Here is a 20,334-nt window from a genome sequence, read left to right as displayed (position 1 = left end):
CGAGGACGAGAGGACGCGAGTCCGGTCATTCTGCTAATGGAATAGCGCGTTCTTGATCGCGTCACTCAGCATGCGGCTACTCCGGTATAAAACACAACTTTGCTTCTTTTCATCAACAATAAAACGAAATACATATAAAACAGCACTCTGCCTCATTTCATTTATAAATGGACATATTATCATGAACAGATTAATGGCCACAAAAATGTGGTTCAGGTAACCTTATCTCACATTGACTATCTTCACTGCATATATTTATAACACGAAACCCTGCTTCTTTTTGTTTTCATTTTAAAAATGTGAAACATTATTGATCATTAAAACTGACATTTAACAAACAGACATGTATCGTTTTATTGTATTACACACAGTGAAGAGAATGTATAGTAAAAACATACACATATAAAGAATATTTTATATATTTTAGAATATATAAAATTACACAACCCTGTCTCTTTTGTTAAATGTCAGTTTTAATGATAATATCCCATTCAACAGTATAAGTAGGCTAATAGGTAGGCTATAATAAGCTACAATGAGAAATAAAGTAAACAATTCAGTTAAACATAAGTCAGCTCTCTAATGGGTTACAAAGTTAAAGTTAAATAGCCTAAAAGTTAAATATATAAAGTTATGAAACTTCACTTTTCCCTCAGCCAGTTAGCATTGTTTGGTCTTATAAGATAAATTAAAACATGCACTGAAAAGTTATGTAGATGGTTGATTAGGCCTATTTGTCAAGATAAGTAATTGTTATTCATAGATTAAAATAGCTTTTAAATTACGCAAACTGGCAATATTAGATCGGTTTAAAACATCTCTCCTTTAAACGCTATTGGTTTCGACTATTTAAATAAAGTTACAGGAATATGACTTGGCCTGAAAAAAAAAAAAATCAGTCAAAAGAATTTTTTTTATTTAATCCCTGCATCCAGAAACATTCTCAAATAAAAAAATATAAAAAAGATAATTAAATAAAAATGCATGATTAAATAGCAAAATAAATAATTAATACTACTGGATAATTAAGTCACTGTTTCTATGATCCACATATATTACATTAAACTAAATCATACCTTTTTGAAAAAGTAGCTATCTAACAAAGTATTATATGTGATATTTTACAATCAATATGCTCAAGACTAATTAGCCTTCCTCGAAATAAGCAGATTTGGTCTATTCATCAATGCAAATTTACTGCAACTGTTGAAATGCAAATTGAATAGGATGTGGGGAAAAAGATGTATACAATTTTATTACAGTTTTATGAATTCTTTAATTGAGTATTTATTATATGAATGATTAATATAATTATGCATTCATATAAATAAGGCTGTTCTATTATTATTTGTGAGTTGGACACTAATACATTGGATTATTTTATTTATTACAGTTTTTCTATCACTTTTGTAAAGTGAAAAGTTAATATAAATTGTATTTTATTGTTTTGATTTAGAGCGGTAAATAACTGCTATTAAAAGATAACAGGGTATCACTGTTTATTGCTGATTTTAAAGCTTACTGAACTTGAAATTATTTGGATATCTACAGTTCTACATAAATACACAACATAAGAATGGCCCCTCTGTAATAATTGTGGCCCCTCTTGTGCCCCCCAGTTGAAAAAATCCTAGAATCGCCCCTGCTGTGGAGGGTTCCAAGGCTAGTGTGAGTGTTTCAAAGGTAGTAGAAAAAGAGCCAGACGTGGTTGGGGTTGTTGATAGGAGTGTGTCTGAGATTAAAGACTCTAGACATTCTGTGTCTGAAGAACCAATGGAAGAAATGGCTGCAGCTGTAGAAGGTGAAATGCATGGTGATAAAATCATCTGAAGTGGTTCCTGATGATTCTCTCACAGAAAAAGTGAATTCACAGTCTTTTAAAGTGCCTTTGAAAAGAAAGATGAAGGGTCATGGTAGCGTGAAGTTGGTGAAAAAAGCAGGTACAACGGAGATGTCAAATGGAGAGGAAGATGAAACTGATGAAGATTCATCTGGTTCAAGTAGTGTTTATTCTCAGTCGGATTATGGGTTTCGAGGTTATGATGTTCAAAATATTAAACAGTTTTTGGGAATTACAAAAAATAAGCGGAACGTAAATGCTGAAAATTATTTCCCGAATGCTCAGTTGTTTGTGGAAAGGTCACGTGCTTTAATGAGCGAGGGGTGTTTTACTGATAGAGAGGTGTACCGACTGAAGAAAATTGTGAGAAAAGTTAGCATGGAAGTAGGAAGCAATGATGGTGTTTAAAAAATCGGATTCCATGGTCCCTGTTGCGATGCTGGTATGGGGCTTTTTGTTGTGGTTTATATTAGCAAGCATGAGTAACATCAATATTGCATCCCTGAATGTGAATGGTGCAAGGGATAGCAAAAAAAGAGCGGAGATTTTTGAGTTGGCTATACAAAAAAAGTTTGATGTTGTGTTACTTCAGGAAACCCATAGCGACTTAAAAAATGAAGTCAATTGGGCCATGGAATGGGATGGCCTTGCCGTTCTGAGTCATCATAATTCACTTAGCGCAGGAGTTGCTGTTCTTTTCTCAAAAAATTTCACCCGTTTCTTACGAAGTGGATGAGATTCTAAAAGGAAGAATTTTAAAAATTAGAGCTGTTGTTGAGGATAAAGTGTTTGTTTTGATGTGTGTATATGCTCCTACTGCAACTACAGATAGAATAGTTTTTTTAGATTCTTTATGTTTGGCTTTACAAGAGGTTTCAAATGATGATATTTTAATTCTTGGTGGTGATTTTAATTGTACTGAAAAAAATATTGATAGAAATCACATTGAACCTCACTTGTTGTCACGTAAAAGGCTTATCCAACTCATTAACACACACGAACTTAGTGATGTATGGAGAACATTTCATCACAATTGTAGACAATATACATGGACTCGTGTTCGAGATAAGATTGTGTCTTTAGCAAGGTTGGACAGAATATATTGTTATAGTCATCAGAGTAATGTTTTTAGAAGTTGTAATATTTTTCCAGTTTCATTCTCTGATCACTGTATGGTTCATTGTGCTGTTTTCCCTGAACTTTGTAAAACCACAGAGTGCATACTGGCACTTTAATAATGCTCTTCTAAATGATAAAGATTTTAAAGATATTTTAGAATTTTTTTGGAAGGATTTTAGAGACTCAAAGTCAACATTTAGCTCATTACAACAATGGTGGGACTATGGAAAGGCCCAAATTAAACAGTTAAGTCAACAGTACACAAAAAATATTACTGCAAATATAGATAGGTCCATGAAAGTTTTAGAAATGGAAATTGTACAGTTGCAAGAGCAATTAGAAACTAATGGACAATGGAATGTTATGAGGGATATTTCGGAGAAAAAATCTAAGTTGAATGATTTGTTGGAGACAAAAGCAAAAGGGGCTTTGATAAGGTCACGTTTTTTAAATGTTGACCAAATGGATGTACCATCTAAGTTCTTTTTTGGCCTGGAGAAGAAGAATGGTCAAAAACGTTTTTTTCATTCATTGAGATCCGACTCTGGGAGAATGTTGACTGTTGTTAATGAAATACGCAAACGAATTGTTAGTTTTTATAAAGAGTTGTATAAATGTGAGTTAAAAGATGAACAAAACATAAGTAATTCTTTTTTTAAAGAACTACCCCAAGTTTCTATTGAGTCTAATGGGGATATTAGTGGAGAGCTACGTTTGGAGGAGCTGGAAAAAGCACTCCAGAGTATGGCACTGGGAAAGGCCCCAGGTATAGTTGGGCTCACTGTCGAGTTTTTTAAAGCTTTCTGGTCCGTGGTGGGGGAAGATTTGCTCGAGGTTTTAAATGACAGTTTTACAAATGGTAATTTGCCTTTGTCTAAAATGAAAGGTTTTGATGTTGGCCTAATCTCTTTAGATCAGGAGAAGGCCTTCGATAGGGTGGAACATCAATATCTTTTAAAAACTCTGGAGGCTTTTGGTTTTACTAAAGAGTTTGTGGGAAAAATTAAGATTTTATATAATGACATTGAAAGTATCCTTAAGGTTAACGGTGGCTTATGTGCTCCTTTTAAAGTGGAAAGAGGTGTAAGACAAGGCTGTCCTTTGTCAGGTATGTTGTACTCTATTGCAATAGAGCCTCTTTTATGCAAGATTAGAGAAAATATAAAAGGTGTAAGTTTGCCTTTTTCAGGTAAAACTGTTTCACTATCAGCGTATGCTGACGATGTAGTGGTCTTAATTAGTGACCAAAAGGACATTGATACTGTGGTCAATATTTTAAATGATTTTAAAGAAATTTCTTCTGCTAAGGTAAATTGGGCCAAAAGTGAAGCGATTTTGGTTGGAAATTGGTCACAGGGCATACCGAAGCTCCCACACGACTTAAGTTGGTCTACGGGAGGGTTTAAATATCTGGGTGTATTCCTGGGCGATGCTTCTACTGTTAAAAAAAATTGGGATGATGCTTTTGAAAAAGTAAAAGGAAGATTGAATAAATGGAAGTGGTTGATTCCAAAGATGTCGTACAGGGGACACACTAATTATTAACAACCTTGCAGCTTCTACTTTGTGGCACCGTTTAGCATGTGTGGACCCTCCTCTGAGTTTACTCTCTGAGATTCAGAAGGCTTTGGTTGATTTTTTCTGGGAAAGATTGCACTGGGTATCCCAAAGTGTACTTTTTTTTTATCCAAAGATGAAGGAGGGCAGGGTCTTATAAATGTGCAAAGTAGAGTTGCAGCTTTCCGAATGCGTTTCATACACAGACTTTTATATGGTTTATCCACTTCAAGTTGGAAGGTTGTTGCTTGTGAGATTTTGAAGGAAATGGGAGAGTTAGGTTTTGATAAATCTCTCTTTTTGATGCATCTCCCAAAGATGAATGTATTGAAGGCACCAATTTTTTATCATTTTTAAAGTCTGGGATTTGTTTGATGTGAAAAAAGTTCAAAAGTCAAGCTTGTTCTGGTTACTTCAAGAACCACTGATTTATGGAACCCGTTTTGAAAATGTGGTGAACAGTTCTCATTTTCCTGCAAACACTGGACAATTAATTAAAGCAGGAATTACAACATTGGGACATTTAGTAAATGTTGCAGGACCGGATTTGGACAATGTTGAGATGACAGCAGAAAAATTGGGAGTTAAATCTCTAAGGGTGATTCGTCAACTTTTATTGAAGTGGAGGTCAGTTCTTGAAGAAGAGGAGTTGAAAACCATCAAAGACTTTTGTGGAGGTGTAATAAGCCCAAAGGAGGATGACCCTTTCCATACTTTAAGACTGTCACCAAAAATGGATGAGTATGAATGTATTTTTTTGGAAAAGAAAGATGTTTTTTTCAGTGTTGATTCTTTTAATGCGAAAGATAACAATTGTGTGAAAGTTTTTAACAGGAAAGTTTTATATAATAGGAGCGATACACCTTGGCGTAATGTCATTGGTCTTAGTAGAGATTTTAGACCGCAATGGAGAGCATATAAGCCACCGTTACCTAAGAGAGCGGGTGACATACAGTGGAGGCTATTACATGGAGTTATAGCTGTGAATGCTTTTATTTCTGTAATAAACCCAGAGATTAGTTCTGATTGTCCTTTTTGCTTGCAGAGAGAAACCGTTTTTCATGCTTTTATGTATTGTGATAGATTAAGACCTTTATTTATTGTTGTAGAGTCTTTTTTTAAGGCTTTTAATGAAAAATTCTCTATGCAAATGTTTATATGTGGGTTTAAATATGTAAAGAGAGAGGCTTCTGTGTGTCAGTCGTTAAATTATGTGTTGGCCCAATCAAAAATGGCAATCTATGTGAGTAGGAAGAATAAGATTGAAAATAGTTCTGGACAAGATGTACTGGTGGTTTTTTACAATCTGATTAAGTCCAGAATAATTACAGATTTCAATTTTTTCAAGGCTATGAATGATTTGTCATTGTTTGAAGTGAAATGGTGTTGTGGAGAGGTATTGTGTTCTGTGCATGAAGGGACACTAATTTTTGCTACCTGTTTACAGTAAAAGGAGTATTTTTATGGGTTTATGTATAAATAGCAGAGTAGAGTTTTTGTGTGTGTGTGTTTTATAAAATGAGAACGATGTAATGAAATAATGTTAAATTTTTGATTGTAATAAAATGTGTTTTCAAATTCAAAATTCTCTCTCTCTCTCTCTCTCTCTCTCTCTCTCTCTCTCTCTCTCTCTCTCTCTCTCTCTCTCTCTCTCTCTCTCTCTCTCTCTCTCTCCGTCAGGTTACTGCTGGCAGCTGCTGTATTGGGACTCACAGTGAATCTTGAAGTCCTTGTACTGCCTGTCTTCAATGGCCACCACATAAAGAGCAGCCCTGTCTGGGAACATCAGACCTCCAGGTTTCTGAAGATGAAGAACACAGAGTATGTTCACTCTTTAGAGACATTGGCTGTACATACTGTACTCTCACACAAAACCATACTTCCTGTATTACACACACACACACACACACAAACACTGACCAGCCACTTATCTCTGGCGTAGATGACCGTGTTCAACATGGACTCATAAAAAAGGCAGTAGCCCATCCATTCTGAGATGATAATGTCCACCTGATCTACCGGCAGCTCAGTTTCTTCCACTTTCCCTTTAAAGATGGTTATAACTGGAACACACAGACAAATAAGGCCATGGAGATGCTTGACAGATCCTTTCTACTCTTTGAATTTTTAAGGTCAGTAAAAAGATATGGGTCAAAATGTGTGTGTGTGTGTGTGTGTGTGTGTGTGTGTGTGTGTATGAGAGAGAGAAAGAGAGAGACTCCAGCTGAGAATGTAAAACATCCACTTTTATTTAGCCAATTGGATAGTTTTTTGTTTTGTTTTGTTTTTGCCATGATGATGAGTATAATAGGCTTCCTTTAAAAATATAAATCTTACCAACCCGAACTTTTGAAAAGTAGTGCATTTGCACTACTTTTCCATTGTTTTTTTTTGTTTTTGTTTTTTTGTCACCATCTCTGTTTTAAATCTGCAATTGCAGTTATTCACAGGAATTATTATTTATCATATATTATCGAAATGATAAATTATCATTTATAATTTCGAGTCAAGTGGCGTGTTATCTTGACGCATTTTGAGCTATCCGCGTGTATCCGCGTGTATGTCTACGCCATTAACGTCCACGTCATTCCGCGTGTCTGTACACGCCGTCAAATGTACATCTACATCTGGGGAGCTATGTTTTTCTTTCCTAGGATGGTAAGGGAACAGTCATAAATGTCATTAACCCCAGTGACAGTTAGGTTTAGGGACCGGGTTGAGGTAAGTCATATATTTATATATACAGTAACAACGTTAAGTCAACGGCGTTCATAAACACGCTGAAAAGCGATTATGCGTGTTGATAGCACGCCAAAAATGGAAATACGAATTGGCGTGTCATACATACGCTACTTCATGAGATCAATCTGCATTGTGGACACTGTCATTCAGAATCACAGATTCTACTATTTGGAAGTATGTCCAACTTAAAAATTTTCACCAGAAAATGTCATCTGAACTACATTTTAATGCCCTTCCGATATTTCTTTCCAATGCTTTCGCATTGGCCCGGTTGCAGTCTCTTTTTTTCTGTATCCACTCCAAAGTCCGAAGTCTTTTACATTTTACAACAAGTGAATCTATAGTTGTCATTGATGATTGTGGTTTGAACCTTTCTGCATCCGTATCAAATTGACAAGTTTAATTATATCAAGTGCTGTGAGAAAAGGCTATAAATCTCCACCTCCAACATCCTCACACGCAGTATAGCTTATACTAGCCGAGACTCCTCCTTTATGTGTACAGATGTGACGTAATGACGCAAAGACATGCTCAAATCTCCCACGGAGGATATCCAGACAGTACCACTGGAATAAAAATCATTATTACAAGCTTACCATTTTTAATTGAGCTAAGGCAAGCGGATAGTTTTGAACACTGGCTGGTTACTTGCTCAAAAATGTATTGGAGCTTTAAAAAACAACATTTAACATGATTAACATTTGTTTTTGGAAAGGCCGTGTCCTTTATCCGAGTCATTTGATCATTTATAAAGCAGAATATTCACAATTTAAATTCTCTCTTAATATTCAGATTACTGCAGAGGTTTTAAATTATGTATCTTTACAGTAGGAGGCGGAATAGAAGAACGCTCGACGACCACTTTTTATCCCATCAGTGTCTCATCCTGTTTGTCATTCTGCTTTTCTCACACACCCACACAAGCCAGCCAACTACACAGCAAACACACACTTCTACAATTTCGAAACACACCGAATCTGCTTACCACTGTCCAGATGATTGGCCTTGATGATTTTCTCAGAGTATTCTGATATACTTGAGCATTCAATCTGAAAAAAACAAACAAAAAAAACAGAACAATATAAAAATGTAACTTACAGTTGTTATTCCCCACTGTCTTGTGCATCAAGCACAAACATTAATGGTTTGTAATAGGGACTGGTTTAAATTCTCTTTCAGACAAGGCATAGCTTATAGAAACACTGATTTGGTTAATGGTAAAATACTTGGTTCCTATGGGGTCACCATTATGTTCAGTTTCAAATGTATGTACTCAATTGAGCTCAATTGATAAGAAGACATGCCCATAAACTACGATGGAAACAATAAACCCTTCAATGCGAAACAAAAAAAAAAAACTTAATACTAAAACTATAAAGCATTCACAAACAACAGGCATCAGAAAGCAAGATAAAATTAAAGCGTTTTGTCATTTATGATGTACGATAAAAGAGCCACAGTGGCTTACCTGATTGCAAGAACTTCCATTTTTATTACACAAACATACAAAACTTCCCAGACAGAGCAACATTGACTCAACCAATGGCATGAGTTTGTGTTGGGACGTTCTGGTTTTCTGACCAATGTCACTATTTTTGAAGTTCTGTTTGGAAAGGTGCTAAAATAACACAGAGCTAGACAGATTTAGAAGTTGCAAAAATGTGTGTTTGTCTGTAGAGGATAGATAATTGTTATATGTTACGTTTTGTTACACTCAAAAGTTTGGTGAGATTCTTAAATGTTTTTGAAAGAACCCTCTTATGCTTGACAAAGGCTTCATTTATTTAATTAGAAAAAATACAGTAACAACATTAATATTGTGAAATATAATTACAATAAATAAAAAAGCTGTTTTCTATCTAATATTATTTTCAAATGTCCTTTATTCCTGATGGTAAAGCTGAATTTTCAGCATCATTACTCTTCAGTTTCACATGATCCTTTATATATTTATTATTATTTTTTTTTAATTAAAATGTTTTGTTCATAAAAGTCTTAACTGTCCCTTTTGATTAATTGAATGCACCCTTGCCAACTAAAAGTACTGCCCCCTTACAGAAGCTTACAGACCCCAAACCAAACTTTAGAATGGTAGTGTTGTTTTATAGATTACACAGACTGTCCTATCATTTACAGTCTCTCAACATTACAGTATAAGTGCTAGATGATTCTTGCAACTTGCAATCCTGCCTATTACACATGTTCATCTGATCAGTCCTCGGTGGCTAATGCCTAAAGAGCATTATTTTGCATTTACAAACAGTCCAGATTCCCGTCCTGTTGTCAGACAGAAATATATGTAAACACGCACGTAGTAACAAGGCTGTCAGTGTCCCGAGGCTAAAGGGAAGAGGATGAGAGAGTAAGTAGGAAGCTGCCAGCAGTTTAAGTGAGAGGTTGATTCCTGGCAGCACAAATCCTTCTGCCTCATGACCTCCCTTGGGTTTTTCCAGCAGTTGTGTGTGTTCAAAGTCATCGCCATCAACTCGAGTGTTGCGCGAGGAGTCAGTCAGCCAGCATCGCTTCAACTGTCAAACTCTCAGAACCTTTGCTTTCTCCTGCATGCGCAGCCCCATCAGTTTTTGTTAAAGTTTCACGTACTGCAGTGGGTCAGCATTGAGTTTAAAAGTAATCAGAAAAGCCCATAACACAGTCAGCACATTTCCACTTTCAGAAGAAAAGTTTTTGATGTGCATGATCAAGATGAGAGGAAAGTGCCTGCGCCTGAGCTGCAGTAAACAGAAATGAAGGGCAAAACTGTGTAAACATGACAAGCTCAAATATATATATATATATATATACTGTGTGTATATACTGTACATATATATATATATACTGTATATGTATATATATGTATATATATATATACATACATATATATACATAAATATATACATAAATATATATATATATATATACAGTATATATAGATGCACGTTGTCAAAGAAAAATAAATGTTCACAGTAAAGCTCTTATAATGGAAGCATAGGTCTTTGCATCAGGGTAACTGTTATACAGTTTCATTAGCCAATAAACCCATGGCATGACATGCGAGGAAAAGGACACAAGAAAAGGACTGCTTTGCAAACTGAGGGAAATCAAAATAATTTCAGTGATAAATGACACCAATTTATAGGTGCATGTTACATAACATGTATGTTATATACAGTATAATAGGGCTGCTAGATATATAAAAATTATCGAAATAAAGCAAATGTACATATCGCAATGGTTTGAGATTAATTAATGATTTACTACTTCAAAAAGTCATTTACAGTTAAAGTAATGGGTCAATGCAGATAGCATAGTGACTGGCACGCAAATATTAGATATTAAATGATGTTTTATTAACAAAGTCATCCTGAACTTTGTTAATAAAACATCATCTAATATCTAATATTTGCGTGCCAGTCACTATGCTATCTATATATATATATATACACTCACCGGCCACTTTATTAGGTACCCCATGCTAGTAACGGGTTGGACCTCCTTTTGCCTTCAGAACTGCCTCAATTCTTCGTGGCATAGATTCAACAAGGTGCTGGAAGCATTCCTCAGGGAGTTTGGTCCATATTGACATGATGGCATCACACAGTTGCCGCAGATTTGTCGGCTGCACATCCATGATGCGAATCTCCCGTTCCACCACATCCCAAAGATGCTCTATTGGATTGAGATCTGGTGACTGTGGAGGCCATTTGAGTACAGCGAACTCATTGTCATGTTCAAGAAACCAGTCTGAGATGATTCCAGCTTTATGACATGGCACATTATCCTGCTGAAAGTAGCCATCAGAAGTTGGGTACATTGTGGTCATAAAGGGATGGACATGGTCAGCAACAATACTCAGGTAGGCTGTGGCGTTGCAACGATGCTCAATTGGTACCAAGGGGCCCAAAGAGTGCCAAGAAAATATTCCCCACACCATGACACCACCACCACCAGCCTGAACCGTTGATACAAGGCAGGATGGATCCATGCTTTCATGTTGTAGACGCCAAATTCTGACCCTACCATCCGAATGTCGCAGCAGAAATCGAGACTCATCAGACCAGGCAACGTTTTTCCAATCTTCTATTGTCCAATTTCGATGAGCTTGTGCAAATTGTAGCCTCAGTTTCCTGTTCTTAGCTGAAAGGAGTGGCACCCGGTGTGGTCTTCTGCTGCTGTAGCCCATCTGCCTCAAAGTTTGACGTACTGTGCGTTCAGAGATGCTCTTCTGCCCACCTTGGTTGTAACGGGTGGTTATTTGAGTCACTGTTGCCCTTCTATCAGCTCGAACCAGTCTGGCCATTCTCCTCTGACCTCTGGCATCAACAAGGCATTTCCGCCCACAGAACTGCCGCTCACTGGATGTTTTTTCTTTTTCGGACCATTCTCTGTAAACCCTAGAGATGGTTGTGCGTGAAAATCCCAGTAGATTAGCAGTTTCTGAAATACTCAGACCAGCCCTTCTGGCACCAACAATCATGCCACGTTCAAAGTCACTCAAATCACCTTTCTTCCCCATACTGATGCTCGGTTTGAACTGCAGGAGATTGTCTTGACCATGTCTACATGCCTAAATGCACTGAGTTGCCGCCATGTGATTGGCTGCTTAGAAATTAAGTGTTAACGAGCAGTTGGACAGGTGTACCTAATAAAGTGGCCGGTGAGTGTATATATATATATATATATATATATATATATGATATACAAGAGTCCTCTGATGAGACCCCACCCACCACCACCCCACAAACCCCCCCAAAACAGTGCACCATCAGCTTTGCACTCCGCAATTTATTGGGTGGGGCGGTTGTCAGTATCGTTTAATGGCTGCTGTCCCACGTTGGTTAGCAAATTTTTGGGGGGAGTACTCTGGTTTCGGGCCAAAATTCGGACAGCACGCCAAACACGCCTCTGATTATTTTATTAACTATGAGAACTACGTGTGAACTATGTCTATAACTCTTTAGGTGCCTTGTAAGGGGATTATTTGTAAGTGTGAATTCGTGAATTGGGATATGTCTGCGTGTGTGTGCATGATAGCATGTACATGCTCTGACGCAAGACAATCAAGAAGCTGCGATGCTCTTGTTGCAAACTAATCTGAGAAGATGAGTCAGCCCAAGGCACTCGCAGCTGCTACTGCCGACGACGGCAGTGTTTTGGTTTTAAAAGAGATGAACACATGCAGACTGAAGTTATTTGTGAAACATGTAAATCTTGAGTGGCAACATGAAAGGGAAACTCTACAAATCTTTACTGTCACCTCAAGACGAAGCACAGCAATTTGTATCAGCTATGCCTGGCAGAAAAATCTTCAAGCACAGATGAATCAACCCACGTTCCCGAACCTAACATCTCCATCACATCAAACTTTAATAGATTAACACCGTATCCTGCAAGCTCATGGCATCATAGAGAAATAACAAAGGCAATACCATGCTATCTGGCAAAGGATATCATTCCAGCTGCCTCTGCGCCGAGTCCAAGTGCTCCCAAGCACTTGCTATGGTATTCCGCCATACATTATTCATTTTACATGCTTAGAAAAGCGCAACATTTTATTTTTTGTCACCATTCTTGATCGAGTTACTCGTGTAACTGTATTTAAAAAGGGAAAACATTGAGGTGTTTGCTCGCTTCTCTACTTGGATCCTAATGAATGAACTAGGCTAAGCTATGTGCTAACAAAGTTTTGCTGCAAGACAACAATTTAGTGCACACACTAAGACGAGAGAGGCATGTATCAACTCGTCTTAGTTAAGGGAGTAACAGTTTAATGTGAAAAACTTTGGAGTATCCCTTTAAGAAGCATTTTACAGAACGCAGTCACATCTACATCTCCGTCGGAATCCTCAGACCATTGAAGTAACATAACAGCTACATTCTGATACCCAAACTCCACACTGAGGAGCCGTGGTGGGAAATTCAATAGATCCATTCTCCCCACTTAAGCAAGCTGGTGCAAATAATATATAAACCCAGCAAGCAATTTTGCGTTTAAAAGACGTCTAATACCTGTCCTGTTGTCAGACAGGCCTGATGTCTAGGCTTAAACAAGGCAAATTCTGGGCTGTTAGTGAAAATTAGCCCAAGAATAGACTAGTCAGGAATGAAACCAAACACCTTGTAATCACTGTTGACATTGCTTACATGATGGAATATCATTCATCTTCCAAGTTATTTTTGACATGTAACCAAATTCAAGGTTATTTTGTCTAGAAGTGGGTTACTCATAGCTATATCGGGTCTATAGTTAACCTAGACGGTGAAATGATGTACTCTATTAGTAAGAGTAAGGGTGTAACCAAATTTGCCCATCCCTCTCTTTCCATCATCATGGCCTCCTAATCATCCCCATATTTTGGCTTCAACACTCTGTCTCCTCTCCACCAATAAACTGGTATTTGGTGGCTGTTCTGGTGCAATATAGCCCAGATGCCAGCCCGAACCCTGCCCACAACATTTTTTGGTCGGGAAGTTCGGTCTGGACTCAATCCATTGAGGAGTAATTATGATCGGTTCAGAATTAGTCGGGCCAATCAAATTGCCAGGGCGGGCTTTATACGATGATGGACAGATGATCTGCAATTCCCTCAGAGTTGACTGCAGCTGGAGAATTGAGATGTATAGATTACGCTCTCGTGTCTGTTGTAAAAGAAATCGTCAGCACATTAATTTTAAATGACGAACAGAACTGCAATCAAGGCATTTGTTGACCGGAAAGATGTGTTTGCCGTCCTTCCTACGGGATTCGGAAAAAGTTTAATTTATCAGCTGGTCGCTAAGAAGATGGGATGCAATGAAAACTCTATGGTCATTGTGGTTTCTCCTTTGGTCGCACTCATGGAGGACCCTGTAAAAGAAGCAACACTAAAATTATTTGACTGCTTCTTCCAGCGTGCGTGCAGTTGACTTCTGTTTACATCTATGCGTAGCTCAGCGTTGCTCTGATTGGTTGTACTGTAGGGCTATCCAATTGAGTGCAAAGATTTTTTTTCCTAGTTTGGTTAAGACACTCCTTATAATCAAAGCCCTATGGAGCAGTATCAGACTCACATTCTGTCCAGAATAGGAGTATGACGAAGTCAGGCTAGGTGCAACATGGCTGCCGTCGCGTTTTTATTTACCCGTATACCCGTATATGTTCATGTTGACATACAGGTAACTATACCAAGTTGAGCAAAGTGTCGGTGGTATTTAAATTGTTTTTCTTTTTTTGTTTGTTTGTTTGTTTGTTTGTTTACATTGTTAAAAATCTGATTTGTTTTATGCAACAGTAAAACGTAACTGTCAACTTTCAGAAGTTGTAGCTTTCTTTTCCTTGAAATAATGAGAAACAGATATGTTGGTCATGTATTTTTCTTTTTTTATATATATATTTTAATAGAATTTAAATTGATTTTAGAATCTTTAGATCTGATGAGATCCTCCTCTGATGAGATCTATCCGTCTTGTTGTTTTTGTAATCATATTGATTTATATCATTGCGGTCTTCCTCAACCATGAGACCAAAGTATGACAAACTAAGTTTAATAATTCGTGCTTCGAGTGGCATTTCCATTTGATTTCCTCTATGATTGACTTGTTATTCCATCTCGCTGTCAATACCTCACGAATAAGGAATCTTCTCCAGCACCATATTTCGAATGCGTCAATCTTCCTTCGATCTTACTTGCGGAACCGTAGGTGACAACCGAGAAAATGCGGGTCTTTGATTAGGCACTAATTTTTCAAACACATTTTGTTCTTTATATTTTGGTGTGTAACTAGAACAATAACAAAATACAGTAAACTGTAAAACCATTTGTGCTATGACTGTGTGTGTTGCTACAAAATCCAGCTTGACACCGAAAGCAAAAATGGCTAATAATGGCCACAGCTGCTCTTACATTAAAAATAAGGTGGATATCAATATCAAAGTCCCCTGCAGAATACCATAGTAGTTTGCACAGGAAAGCAAAATGTAAAAATCTAGTTTATATTCTGCATTGAGCAAGTGTTTTTCGTTTGCGATGAGTAACAGACACTGAAGAGAGTTTGCGCTCTCTGGCATTTGATGAATATGATGAAGCCATTCAGAGGATTGTTCATTATCACAGTGCAACTGGATAAGAGCAGCGAGGTGCAAATCACATCAGCTCGATTACAGAGACCGCGACTCAGACAGACACCAACACATGGCAAGGCTTGCCGGGGTAGTTTCGTTCTCTTCTGAAAACTGATAAAAGCTATTGAACATTCTGTCCCAAGAGGATGGCAGGACAGGATAAAATCGAGTTTTTTTTCTCTCCGTTCATACTCTAACTTGGCTCAACAAGCTCTGGCTTTAGTTCTAAAAGAGAAAGTGCCAAACAAGCCCCATATGTTTAATGTGGCCCTTCTGACCTTTACTTATTTCTTTGGTGTGCTTTTTTTTTTAGATATATCCGAAAAGCCAATTACCACATCCTCACAATGTAGTGTGTTAGAGCCGGATACATCAGCACGGCCAATAAAGGCTGACCGCTAAAGAACCTTCACCGACCACTGGGGAGGAATGCATTAAGGGGGAGAGGTCTGAATGGACAGGTCAGGAAGTGAGGAAGCGAAATGGAACCAAATAGGGGAATTGCCAGAAAGAAAAACAGAAGGGGGCCCTTATAAAAAAAAGTACAATGGTGGTGTCATGCTAGTGATGCTATCACATGGTAGTTCAATGTTGATTTAATTCTTGCGGATCACAGATAGTCCTGCACAGAGGGATTTTGAGCCATTCTTCTTCCAGAACAGTGGGCAGGTCACTATCTGATGCTGGTGGAGGAAAATGGTTTCTGACTTGCTCCTCCAAAATTCCCCAAAGTGGCTCTAAAATATTTAGATCTGGTGACCGCGCAAGCCATGAGCAATGTTCAACTTCACTTTCATGTTCTTCAAACTATTCAAGTCTTGCTGTAAGTATTGGTATTCTACAATGCTGAATTTGGCATCACAACACAATGTTCATTATGAAAAAAAATATATAATATTTAATATATTGAATATTGATTTTTAAAATTACATTCAACTTTAGTGTTACGAAATTATGCTTAAAGCCTAATTAAATTTGTAATTGAACTATTGTTACTGATTTTTACTGTAAAGCTGCTTTGAAGCAAGTAAATGAAGCATGGTATAAATATTGCTATATAAATAAAATATTGTTATATAATAAATATTAAATGATTAATTAGTGATAAGGTGTATATACATATATATATATTTGAGTTAAAATGCAATCATTTTCTAACAAACAATTAATTTTTTTTTGTCATGGCTTTTTAACATATGTTTTCGTCTGTTTTGAACTTACTGTATTTATGAGCCTTATTAGGAAATAAGTATGTGGTAATATATGATCATATTTCTCTAAAAAAAGAGGATTATTCGCTACACCTTCAAAAGCTCTTGGTGCGACTGCAACACATGATGCTATTTTGGGCTCTGTGGATCATTCCAGCAGGGTAGGAGGCTCCACACTCATGTGGTTTTAGGCATAAGGAGGGCCGCTCTTACCCCATACACGTGCTTGGCTCCGGCCTTGGCAGCAAACATGGAGAGGATGCCAGTACCACTCCCCACGTCCAGCACGATCTTGTCCTTGAAGATGTGTTTGTTATGGTACATCGAGTTTCTGTACGTCATCGTCCTCACTTCATCCTTTAGCATTTCCTGTATATCCATGCATGCAACAAAAAAAAAAATACTACTTTCCAACCTGATTGTGTTTAGACAACGTTTGAAATGTTTCTTTAACAGAAAAGTATATCATGAAAAATCATGGTTAAATCATGGTTGTATAATCATGGTTGTTTGGGCATGGTACCATGGTTTATTGTTCCATTGTTTGTGTTCCATTTAAATACAATGGTAGCCTGGATGCCAGCCCGAACTATGCCCACAACATTTTTTGGTCGGGAAGTTCGGTCTGGACTCGATCCATGGAGGAGTAATTATGATCAGTCAAAAAATGAACGGGCCAATCAAATTGCCAGGGCGGGCTTTATACGATGATGGACAGATGATCTGCAGGGACGTAATCATCATGTTATCAAAGAGCGCTTAACTGGTTTCCCTCAAAGATGACTGCAGCTGGAGAATTGAGATGAATAGATTCCGCTGTCGCGTCTGTTGTAAAATAAATCGACAGCGCATTGATTTTAATAGACGAACAGAAAACTGCAATCAAGGCATTTGTCGATTGGAAAGATATTTTTGCCGTCCTTCCTACATGATTCGGCAAAAGTGTTACTTATCAGCTGGCTCCGATGGTAGCTAAGAAGATGGGACGTAATGAAAAGCCTGTGGTCGTTGTGGTTTCTCCTTCGGTCGCACTCATAGAGGACCAAGTAAAAGAAACAACACTCGTTATTTTTGGTTTAAGTTATGTAGTTCACAACTGTGCTATGCAAAGTATTTGACTACTGCGTTACTCTGATTGGTTGTAGGTCTACCGACTATCCAATTGAGTGCAGAGTTTTTTTATCCTGGTTCGGTTAAGACACGCCTTATAATCAAAGCCCTATTGAGCAGTTTCAGACTCACATTCTGACTAGAATATGAGTATGATGAAGTCAGGCTAATACAATGGTATATTAATATGGTAATCACTGGACATGGAAATATCTTTTGATTTGATTCATCATTTCACCTTGTAACAGCTTTTTTTTTTTTTTTTTAGAAAGGGTATGCGGCTATGATTCTCACCCAGATATGAAACACAGGCAAAAAAAAAAAAAAGTATTCAATGGTTTTAATGATGTTTAACCAATGAAGCCTACTGCATCAAATGTGATTAGAAGATTTCTAAGGCCTCTTAGAATAAAAACATTGCTAAAAAAAACTATCTGTTACATGTTTTCTGTCAAATATATATACTCACCTAAAGGATTTTTAGGAACACCATACTAATACAGTGTTTGACCCCCTTTCGCCTTCAGAACTGCCTTAATTCTATGTGGCATTGATTCAACAAGGTGCTGAAAGCATTCTTTAGAAATGTTGGCCCATATTGATAGAATAGCATCTTGCAGTTGATGGAGATTTGTGGGATGCACATCCAGGGCATGAAGCTCCCATTCCACCACATCCCAAAGATGCTCTATTGGGTTGAGATCTGGTGACTGTGGGGGCCATTTTAGTACTGTGAAGTCATTGTCATGTTCAAGAAACCAATAAATGATTCGAGCTTTGTGACATGGTGCATTATCCTGCTGGAAGTAGCAATCAGAGGATGGGTACATGGTGGCCATAAAGGGATGAACATGGTCAGAAACAATGCTCAGGTAGGCCGTGCCATTTAAATGATGCCCAATTGGCACTATGGGGCCAAAAGTGTGCCAAGAAAACATCCCCACACCATTACACCACCATCAGCAGCCTGCACAGTGATAACAAGGCATGATGGATCCATGTTCTCATCCTGTTTATGCCAAATTCTGACTCTACCATCTGAATGTCTCAACAGAAATCGAGACTCATCAGACCAGGCAACATTTTTCCAGTCTTCAACTGTCCAATTTTGTTGAGCTTTTGCAAATTGTAGCCTCTTTTTCCTATTTGTAGTGGAGATGAGTGGTACCCGGTGGGGTCTTCTGCTGTTGTAGCCCATGCGCCTCAAGGTTGTGCGTGTTGTGGCTTCACAAATGCTTTGCTGCATACCTCGGTTGTAATGAGTGGTTATTTCAGTCAAAATTGCTCTTCAATCAGCTAGAATCAGTCGGCCCATTCTCCTCTGACCTCTAGCATCAACAAGGCATTTCCCCCCCACAGGACTGCCACATACTGGATGTTTTTCCATTTTCACACCATTATTTGTAAACCCTAGGTATGGTTGTGTGTGAAAACCCCAGTAACTACGATGACAAAGCATCATGGTATTGTCTTGGTTTTTTAGACATTATGTTTTGAAGTACTTTGGAGTAACATAAATCTATGGTATATTAATACACAACCATTCACTACCACGGTTATTATTCAGCTTTATTGTAAAAACATAAAATAAGATGTGGATCTCAGTCAACCTGTGAGAATGTACAGAACTTGCTGTCACCATTACAGCATGTCTCCTCAGATCTATGCAGCTTTTTTGGTGTATGCCTCTGTCACACTTAGATGAGAGAAGGGGAAAAAAGATCTGACCTATATACTAAAAATGAGTGTGAAAAAAATTAATCTTGCAGGTCTCGCCTGAACCTCCCGTTCTCTGCACTCATCCTATAATTCAATGACACCCCCACCCCGTCCCTCCCTCCTGCTCCATTTCTCTGCATACTCTGCATTATATATAACTCCCATCAGCATAAATCAACATGACTGATGTTGATTACCATGAGTACTTACATCCTACAGTACATCATATGTCTAAGCATGTTAAATGCAAGCATCCACTGCTCTGATGTGCTCATACCTCATGAATACCGAAGTGTGCATACGAGTCAAAATAGTAATCCCTGGAGGTCATCTCATCGGGGTTGAGGAACTTGGCCATCTTTCCTCTGCCGGGGCAGCTGGGTAAGCTGGCTGAGTGAGGGGTGTGAGGCGCGAGGGACGGGTGTGTGGGCCGCTGGGCATGATGGACCGATGACACTGGTTTGGGCAGAGGAGAAGGCTGGACCGACTGGGATGGGGCGGCACTTAAGGGCTGTTGCTAAAACGGGGAGAACAGAAGAAATTCTCATCATTGTATGGAAATTCTCATCATGGAAATTCTCAAATCTATTTGGACACCTGGTTATCGAACATCTGCTAGGACATCTGTGTAAACTTGAGGAACACTTTGAAAAGGTCTAATGTCATTTTTTTGCGTATGAAATTTGGTTTGATATGTATCTATTGCAATAACATTTGTTCAGATAAGTGTTGAAATACTTATTGGAGTGACTGCATAATTTAAATGTAAGGTATTTATAGATTATTTGTTATATTATGTTCATTTTTTGTATTTTTTTGTGACGATTTTATGTTTTAATAAATGTATTTTGATAAATAACAAGAATTTTAATTGATGTGCTTAATTAAAATAAAGTCAAAATAAAATAAAAATAAATAAAATAAAAACAAATCATAAT

At 37.7% G+C, this 20,334-nt stretch overlaps 1 protein-coding gene and 1 long non-coding RNA gene across 2 annotated transcripts in view; one reads left to right on the top strand and one right to left on the bottom strand.

The window, feature by feature from the left end:
• Positions 1-20,334, top strand: part of LOC120462070 (uncharacterized) — a 94,570-nt gene that overhangs the window by 1,343 nt on the left and 72,893 nt on the right. The window contains exons 2-3 of the long non-coding RNA XR_005618302.2: positions 6,197-6,337; positions 6,459-6,648. This is a non-coding gene — a long non-coding RNA (uncharacterized LOC120462070). The remainder of the gene's footprint in view (positions 1-6,196; positions 6,338-6,458; positions 6,649-20,334) is intronic.
• Positions 1-20,334, bottom strand: part of prmt8a (protein arginine methyltransferase 8a) — a 40,736-nt gene that overhangs the window by 10,897 nt on the left and 9,505 nt on the right. Inside the window, exons 2-6 of the mRNA XM_039650507.2 lie at positions 19,674-19,913; positions 16,781-16,936; positions 8,244-8,307; positions 6,437-6,579; positions 6,230-6,317 (exon numbers count right to left, since the gene is read on the bottom strand). Of these exons, the coding sequence (XP_039506441.1) occupies positions 6,230-6,317; positions 6,437-6,579; positions 8,244-8,307; positions 16,781-16,936; positions 19,674-19,913 (691 nt within the window). The remainder of the gene's footprint in view (positions 1-6,229; positions 6,318-6,436; positions 6,580-8,243; positions 8,308-16,780; positions 16,937-19,673; positions 19,914-20,334) is intronic.

The sequence above is a fragment of the Pimephales promelas genome, chromosome 10 (genome assembly GCF_988280905.1).
Source record: "Pimephales promelas chromosome 10, fPimPro1.hap1.1, whole genome shotgun sequence".
Lineage (NCBI taxonomy): Eukaryota > Metazoa > Chordata > Actinopteri > Cypriniformes > Leuciscidae > Pimephales > Pimephales promelas.
Note: the sequence above shows the minus strand (reverse complement) of the source record. Positions and strands in the feature narration are given on the sequence as shown.